This window comes from Fulmarus glacialis, unplaced genomic scaffold (genome assembly GCF_000690835.1).
Source record: "Fulmarus glacialis isolate BGI_N327 unplaced genomic scaffold, ASM69083v1 scaffold2014, whole genome shotgun sequence".
NCBI classification, from domain to species: domain Eukaryota; kingdom Metazoa; phylum Chordata; class Aves; order Procellariiformes; family Procellariidae; genus Fulmarus; species Fulmarus glacialis.
In genome coordinates this window covers 3,087-11,897 of record NW_009207245.1, presented here as the reverse complement: position 1 = coordinate 11,897, position 8,811 = coordinate 3,087, and the positions used below count along the sequence as shown (strand labels likewise).

Here is an 8,811-nt window from a genome sequence, read left to right as displayed (position 1 = left end):
GCTGAACCAGAGTAAAGAAGGAAATGTGCAAGGTTCTCCATGACTCCAATACAGACTGCTTCATGGGACTGGTGTTCGCTGGTCTAAGAGCCAGGGATCATTGGCTTTTTTTCGGGAGCCCCTCTGGGTTAATCCTCCTTGGTATCAGGAGATGCTGAGGGCATGGTCTGCTGCCTGGTACCTGGCCAGGCAGCTGCCTGCCCAGGGAGGCCCCATGTCACACAGATGCTTCTGGGCAGGGGACAGGACAAATGTCCAGTGAGAGATGGAGGGGTAGTCAGTGATAGAAGAGGGACAAAGGACCACCGCTCCAGGGCCTTGCCTTGAAAGACCGTCACTGGAGACTGTGCCCATATAACCCTAAAAGGCAAGGCAGGTCTTTTCAGTTTTCCTGCTGGCCTTAAGCCTCAGTCACCTGCAGGTTTTACTTGCAGGTAAGGTCCCCTCTCACGTTGTTGCTCTTCCCAGATCTGTCTTCTGGGGCTGTGGTGCTTTCCACCACCTCCAGGAAGCACTCCAGGGAAAAGCCGCATCTGCTCTATGATGTGTCCCACAGAGCACTACATTTCAAAGCCTGCACCCCCGTCCTGCCCATGTGCCTCCTGCACTCCCCGTGCTCTCTGTCCCCCCTGCTCTCTTGCCATGGACTGGCTGAGAGCACGGGATTTCCCAGAGCTTTCCTGAGTTATTTTTAGTCAGCGCAATAAAGAGAACGGCTAGTTTGTGTTGCTATTTTTATAGCACTCATTAAAATGCTGTTGCTGAATATCCTGGTGGCTGCTTGCTTCCGCTCCTGTGCTGACTGCTCCTCTTTCTTTCCTGTTGCAGCACTGAAAAGCCCATCTGCATTCCATGAACAGCGAAAAAGTCTGGAGCGAGCCAAGGTAACTCCTGCAGCCCCCCTGATGAGGGAACTTGCTTGCATGAGTTGTGGGGTTTGAAAGCACCTTCCACCACTGTCTGCTCCTCTGGCATCCTCCATTCAGGCCCTGTGGCCAAGGATGAGGGTCAGGGCATCTCCCCTTCTTCCAGACATGGTGAGGCCAAGCCAGGGTTCACAAATGCTCTGGAGCACCCTTCTCCAAGCAGGGAAGGTTTAAAAGGGCAGAGGGGCCATCTGTGCCCTGAGCTATGGGATGTAAAATCCAGCCCCTGGGTTTTACAAGAGGCTGTGGGTAGGGCGTAGTTCAGCATGGCATTGGCAGTCCTTCCAGTAGATGTCCAACGAGCTGAAGTGCTGTTTTCCTCTACAGGCCAGGTCCACAGCCCGCTCCTTGCTGTGCTGGCTGCTCTCCCGTCCTGCTCAAGTCAGCAGGGTTAGAGCAGGACCAGCAGCAAACAGGGCTGATGGAGCCTAACTATTTAGCAAAAGTGCAGGAGGAATGCAGATGCCCTTTGCCACCTGGAATGAGTCCCCAGGGAGCTCACAGTTGTCATCAGATAGAAGCCTGGCTTTTAGCTCGGCAGTGCAGCTTGGCTATTACGACACACAATATCCAAGGGGCTAAGTGGGCCAGGCTCCCACCAGCCCCATTATCTAACTGCACTCACGCTTCCCTAAATATTGCTGAAGGCCGAGATAAGATAAGTAGCCATTTCCACAACACATCGAAACTCTGTGATGCGATCACTTTTTGGGAAATCACACTGGTTTTGCAAGCACCCGCCATCCAGCCTTGGTCAAGCTGGAGGGATGTCCATGGAAAGGGGAACAATCAGTCATGCAGGTTTTGCTTGAACAAGAGTTTGTTCCATTAATCTGCAAAATGTGCTTGCAGTCACATGGAAAAGGACCTTTGCAAAGAAGAATGATTGTGAAATATGGAGAAGTGCTCTTCTGAACTTAAACACACTCCAAATCACTTGCCCCAAGTCTCCTGCAGTAATAAACAGCTAGCATAAGAAACACAATATGACTCTGAAAAATTAGTATGCTTACAAAATTTCAAGCAATCCAAAGTATCCTTGAAGTGTCATATATTTTACAGTTTAAGTATACATTTTTGTCTCTTTGTCTTTCTCTTCAAAAGCTTTCACTGGCTAGTTGCCTGGGGAAAAGGGAAGGATGTTCTAGTGTATCCCAAACTGCATGCATTTTTGGAGCATGCTAACGAAGACACTAATGAGCACAGCCCAAAACAAACATATACTCCTTTGCAAGGATGCCCTGCTCAGAGCTGTGACAGAGAAGGAGCAGCAGCTGTTTCCAGATAATTACTCAATGGCATTTGTTGTTTAGCTGATATTCCTCCAAACTGATGTTCTACAAACAGAAAGCAGATAACAATAACCACTTTCATGTGTTTTGAAAGCTCTTCTGCTTCAGCTGATGCTAAAAAAGAACACATATGAAATCTTTCTCCACCATTTGCACCCCAGTGACACAAATGCAGCTTATAAACAGCAAAGGTCAAAAGCAATTGAAATCACAGCAGAAAGTCAGGCTAATGCAGTGTGAGTGCTGGGTTCAACATGAACAATGCCACATCTGTAGGACAGGAATTCAAGCTTAGCCCAAGCCAGGACCTGATCTGAGGGTTAGCTGAAAATGCATTAGGTGAATTTAATTGCACTAAGTGCAGACACCAGCTTGCTCTGACCTGGCACAGGAACCAGGGAAACCTAGACATGGTCCAAGCAAGGGATTGTGTTGGTGAAAATAAACTGGGGAAAAATATGGGGGGGAAGGGTAAGGAATTGTAAAGACTTCAGTAAATAAAATGTCTATTATTTGTTTAAACATGTCACTGGCTATGTTAGAGGCTGGCATCAGGCCAGCGCAGCAGACTTTGAAGTCAGTGTCCTATAATAGATTGCTGGATTGGAGGACAGAGAGCAGGCTGACTTTCCTGAGGCAGTCTGGCTCAGCAGGGCTTTAGCACTTACTCCCAGCACCCCAGCAAGCGCGGCAGGGAGGGACTGCGGGGGACAGCTGTTGTGTCTCTGCCCCAGAGCAGAACAGCCCCATCTGGGTCATTCCTGGCAGATGTGTGACCACCAATGGACATCCCACCCCCCAGCAACCTGCTCCAGTGCTCTCTAGCCTGTGCTGTTAGCAAGTGTCCCCCGACTCCCAGCCCAAGCTGTTCTGTTGAAGTTTAAGCCCATTACTTTTTATCCTATATGCATGCACATGCAGAACTGTTTATCTTTTTTCTTGTAGCACTTTTAAAAAGTATTTTGCATCCTGTTTCCCGATAGCCATCTCATCTCTGGACTGACCAACCTCCCCTCCCTTCAGCCTCTTCTCATTGATCCCATCTCTGGCTCAATAATGAGTTCTGTAGGTGTCGTCCAGGTCCTTCCCATGGACCCTTCCAGATGCAGGGCACAGAATGGGGCCTTGCTATTCCTAGGGCCCATCTGACATCCTTCGGTGTATCTCCTAGAAAGCTGCCTGCTGGTCTGGGGATGTGGTTCAGCTGCTGATCACTAGATTCTCCAGAGCCTTTTATATTTTTTTCTCTATTTATGGAGTAACTAATTTCTGCGTAAGGCCACTGTCCAGTGACCACTACAGAAGCACCTCTGGTGGATTACGTCTTCATCCACCCCAGTGCTTAATCAGCTGGCTTAGCAGTGGCTAACTGTGACCTGAATGCAGTCCTTTCCAAATGTCCTTCTTGAAATTGTATCAAATGTATTTCAGATCATTTCTTCAATTATTGCAAATCATGGTGCATTGTAATCTGTTAGTCTTGAATGATTCAGAGTTAAGGAGTATGTCTTCTATCATCCAAGGCATTAATGAATATATTGACTAGTAGGAAAAATTGCTGTGTAACGTGACTTGATATATTCTTCTGTTTAGACTGTAAGCCATTCCTAATTCCTCTGGTGACCTACAGCTATGCTCCTTTTTTATGTTAGTCTTATCCAGACCAAATTTCACTGGCTTGCATATGAGAAAGCCATGTGAGATAATGTCAAAACATGCTTAAAGTCAAGCTACATGACATTCATTGTTTATTCCTGTAACAGAAATCTGTCATTTCTCCATAGAAGGAAATTAGGTTGGTGTGATGTGGTTTGTTCTTGATGAATACATCCTGGCTGTTACTCACCTCTTTGCTATCTTCGAAATCCATTTATATAGATCATTTGATTACTTGGTCCAATATCTTGCTGACTGGTTTATAATTTCCTGGTTTCTTCTCTCCATCTCTTTTAAAGTAAGAAATTATGCTCTCCTTTGCCCAGTCTCCTGGAGGCCCACAGATAGTTGCTATTGATCTAGCCTTGTGTATCTCAAACTGTTTGGGAACATTCAACTCATCTGAATATTCTCCAACCTGTTTCTAACCTGAAAACTGGAGCTTCTTCTCTTTTGTTGCTGAACGTTCTTGGCTTAGTCATCTGACTGATAAATAGCCATTTATCTTTTTAGTGAGGATGGTTTAAAAAGGCATTAAATCCTGTAGCCATGTCAGCAGCATGCACAATTATTTCTCCTGTTTATGGAACATGGACAGCACTTTCCATTGCCTTGTCCTGGCTACAGAAGTCCTTATAAAATCTTTTTCTTATGATCCTGTACATTTTGTACTGTGGGTTTTTCAATTTTGTTCCAGCTGCTTGTACTATTCTTTTATACTTATCCTTAAATCCTATATTTAACCTCTTTGAACTATGTACATTTTTTGTACTATTTCTTCTTGCATCTCAACTTAGCAAACAGCTAATAATTTGCCCAAGTTGTGTTCTAGCTTTTCTTCACCAGGGGATAAGTTTATATTTGTATTCTTGAGGTCAGCTGCCCTCAACACTGACTTCCTTGGCCCTAAGGGACAGCATTATTGTAGCTCTGCGTGCCTTTCTGTTCCCAAAGCCATGAGGATGTTGGCACAAGGCTCCAGGACCATGTTGATCACAAGCTCAGCTGCAAAGTGGATTTTCCCAACCCCACATCATAGCTGGGGTGAGGAACCACAGAGCACAGGAGCTGCAGGACTGCAGGAAGGCTGACCTGGGTAGAGAGTCTGGGTATCTTCATGACTTGCTCAGCCTTATATCTCACTCCAAAGTGCCAGGCTTCCCACAGAAGCCATTGTTAACAGTACACTCTGGAGCTGCCTTGGTGCAGCTCTCAAAGGCGACATGGTATGATAAGCTAGGAGCAGATTCACCAGTCCCAGTGAAGAGGTCTCATCCTTCCCATGAGCTCTCATAAACTTCAGGCATCACAAGCCCAAGGGAAATTGAAAAGGACACAGCTTAGAAGTGGGTATAGTGAACAGTCAGCAGCTCCATGAACATTGTTCCCTTTGTGAAGGACTTCTGCCCAAAAACAAGCCAGTGTCTGAGTGAAAAAAATGCCAATTAGGAGCTCACTCAGCGCAGCTTGTGATAAATCCCAAAGAACCATGGGGTGGCACAGAGGCAGACACTCTCTGTACCTTATTGCTGCCCTAGCCAGGTAACTCTCTGCATTTGTGTTCTGCAGACTGAAGATTATCTCAAGCACAAGATCAGAAGCAGGCCTGAGAGATCAGACCTGGTCAATATGCACATTTTACAAGGTAAGACTGCCTGACCTTCTCCCACATACTCCTTGTGTCTCCTGCCTTGTGACTCATGTCTCTCCTGCTCCACTTGGGTTCCCTTCAGAAGTCTCATCATGATCAACTTTGCCCCAGCTGCTCATGAGAGGCAGATTCAAATGGGACACATGTTGTATGGAATTCAGTCCAGAGCTGGTCTTCAGAAGGCAGAACACACATTTATTCCCTGACAGAAGCAGACCCAAGGCCATCTAATCTTTGTCCCATCTCTGGCAGGGACCAGTATAAGATGCTTTAGAGGACAGTGGGGTAGAGAACAGCTGTGAGAGAGGACTCTGTTAGACAGAGGTGCTGACGTCTGATCCTCATGAAAAACATACCCAGGGCATTTGTTGTCCAGGGCACTAAAATCCCTGTAGCAGGTGGTTGCAGTACCCTCCCAAAGGTGGACATCTTTTCTTTTGCCATAATTCTGGACATTCTATGTGACAATTCATGGTGATGCAGTTAATGAAGCACAGCCATATGAAAAGGGTAAGCCCTGCTATCAGTCCATTAACCACAACTCTTCCCTCTCCCATCCTGGTGTCCCTCAGCCAGAGAGCTGGCACGGCTCTGCTGCATCCCATCACAAACAGCAGAACACTGTGGTGTCCCTCGTTATCTCCAGAGATAACGAGCTCCTTAGAGACAGGGAGGATGTGCAGCCTCTCCCCTCAAGTCCTGCCAGTCACCTGGAGGAAGTAGATCACTCTCTCGCAATTGTAAATGCTGGCCTCTGCTCTCAGCATGGATGAAGTCTGTATTTCTTTTTCCTCTGGCACGCAGGACGGCTGAGCCAGGGGCCCATGCTGGATCAGTGCCGCTGCCTTGCTTTTCCCTTGGGTCTCCATCCCTAAAATTAGCTAGCACCATTGATTGTTTAACAGGTGGAAAGTGTCTTTCCCTTAGGTTAAATAATAGAAGCAATACAGACTGGAGTTGGGACCCAGGGGCTGTAAATCAGATGTGGAGGCAGCTGCAGTCACCAGGCATGGACAGGGCCAGCCAGACACAGCCGGAGGAGAGGTGGAGCAGAGACTGCCTGGCTGTGTATTGAGCAAGCTGGTTGTGCTGCCCCACACACACCTCTTGGCCAGAGCCTCTGCTCACACCTCTGTCCGTCATGCTCTGCGTTTCATGGAGGTGTGCCCTGGCGTATCATGGACTTACGTGTCCAGTTGGTTCATAACAGGATCTAGAGGTGATTGAAATTGGCCAGCTGAGACATTTTGCATCATCTAAATGCCTTACAGGCACACCTTCTGTTACTGTTCACCTCAAGGAGCTCATGTGCGTTCACTGCCCTATACTGCCCTATATAGTCTGAGGCCAGAAGTGACCCTAGATCAGCTCTCCTGACCTGCAGAGAATTTTTCTGTGGTATCAAGCCCTGTAGCTTGTGTTGCCTACAGTATGTATTCTAGAATAGTGTCCAGTCTTTGAAAATAGCACAACCTAGATGCAGCCCTTCTTAATTTAGACCCCCAAGGGTATAGGCATGGTCTAGTTTAGAATCCTGCTACCTCACTGCTCACGCCTGTGCCACCAGAGGAGCCAGATCACCTTTGTTCAGGAAATTTTTCTGTTTAATTGGCTACTCTTCTGTCACCACTCAATAATTGGGGACTTCTCAGCTGGGTTTGGTAGGGCTGTAGCCTCCAGATCTAGCTGTCTTTGTTATGCTCCTCTCTGGCTTGTTTTTCCCCTGAAGGCCTGGAGCACTGTAGTCACACCGCCTCCAAATGTCCACTCCCAAAGACTCACCTTTTGATCTTCCAGTGTAAGCCATTTACTCCAGTTGTCAAATATTGTTAATGTTATTTTCTCCAGCTGTTCCCCAGAAGTAAGGATCCATCTGCATTAACCCACAACGGCCAATGCCTCCAGCTCTTGCCTGGAGCCCACTGTGGCCTTCATGTTAGTCACAGCTTGTTAATGAAGTTTCCATTGCAGGTCATTCCTGGGCCTTGGGGAGGATGCTCCAGCTGCAGGCTGGGTTTGCAAGCCTAAGCTAGTAGACAGAGGCTCTTGCTTGGGAATGGAGAAGCTGGACCTAAGGTTCACAGGAGGACCCATGTCCCAAATCCCACCAGCCCCATCCAGTCCAGCATCCTACCTCCCAGCCCCAGAGCAGCTCCTGCTGTGCCATGCTTAGGTTTTGGCCGCAGCCCAGAAAGGCTGTGCTGAAGGGGAAGCACATTCTCACTGAGCCCTGTGCTTACAGATGCCCCAGGTCCTGAACTGATGCCTTCCATTTGGCCTTTTAGACTCAGCTGCAGAGGGGTCCATTCAGTCTACTCAAATGAAGCTGAAAAGAGCCCGACTGGCAGATGATCTCAATGAAAAGATTGCTCTCAGGCCAGGTCCTTTGGAGCTGGTGGAGAAGAATATTATTCCTGTCGACTCAGCTGTGAAAGAGGCCATAAAAGGTAGTGGAAGTGAATGTGCATGTTGTGTTGTGTGCATGGCACGGGGCAGGGGCTGGCAAGGTTATGAGGATGTACCACAGTGACTGCAGAAACTGACCAGCCTGGACTTAAAAGCTGCATTTATTGCTTAAATTTTATAATTTTCACAGTAAGCAGCCCAGTCCAGCACAGCCTGTGCTATCTTATCCAGACCTATGAAAAGAGAGTTCTCATCTTCTTAGAGCAATGACCATGGAAACATGCACAGTTGCTCAGCCATGTCTCCTCAGAAAGAACCTCCCCTCTTAAGCCTTTGAGCATGTAAATGGTACTGCTGGAGACAGGACATTCCTTCCTCCCTCGCGTGGGAGAGGACCTGGATGCACACGTGTGGTTGTGAGGCCAGCCTGAATTCTCCCACTTGTGCCCTGCCAAGCTTTTACATCCCAGTAGATGGGGGTGAAGTGGCCCCAGTTCTGCGAGGCTGCAGTTCTCTTTTTTTTTCCACTGATGCTAGTGGTATGCAAGGCCCAACAGAGCAGGATGCTGCATTGCTGGGTGGGGAAGTATCCCTGGGGTGCTAAACTGCTGGAGAATATGAGGAGCAGCCTGCCCCCCAAAGCAGGGTACACTCCTACCTACCAGTACCCAGAACTTGATTTATGCCTATGCTTCGTTTTCCTCCATCACCTACCCCCCAGCTGGAGGAGGGAGGCAGAATCCTCCGCAATTATTTGCCCCATGCTGCCGCAGGGAGGCTGGTGCAGGAGCCGACACAAAGCAAAAAGGTGACTCAGATTTTGACTCAGGCCCCAGTGCCAGGACAGGGAGGTCCAAAACAAGAGAAAGAATCAGGAAAG

General features: G+C 47.9%; 1 protein-coding gene across 1 annotated transcript in view; it reads left to right on the top strand.

The window, feature by feature from the left end:
* The window catches only part of LOC104075475 (MKL/myocardin-like protein 2), a gene marked incomplete at its 3' end in the record, with an annotated part of 100,214 nt that extends 92,242 nt beyond the window's left edge, over positions 1 to 7,972 (top strand). The window contains exons 3-5 of the mRNA XM_009575999.1: positions 829 to 884; positions 5,444 to 5,519; positions 7,811 to 7,972. Of these exons, the coding sequence (XP_009574294.1) occupies positions 829 to 884; positions 5,444 to 5,519; positions 7,811 to 7,972 (294 nt within the window). The remainder of the gene's footprint in view (positions 1 to 828; positions 885 to 5,443; positions 5,520 to 7,810) is intronic.
* Positions 7,973 to 8,811: the final 839 nt, after the last annotated feature.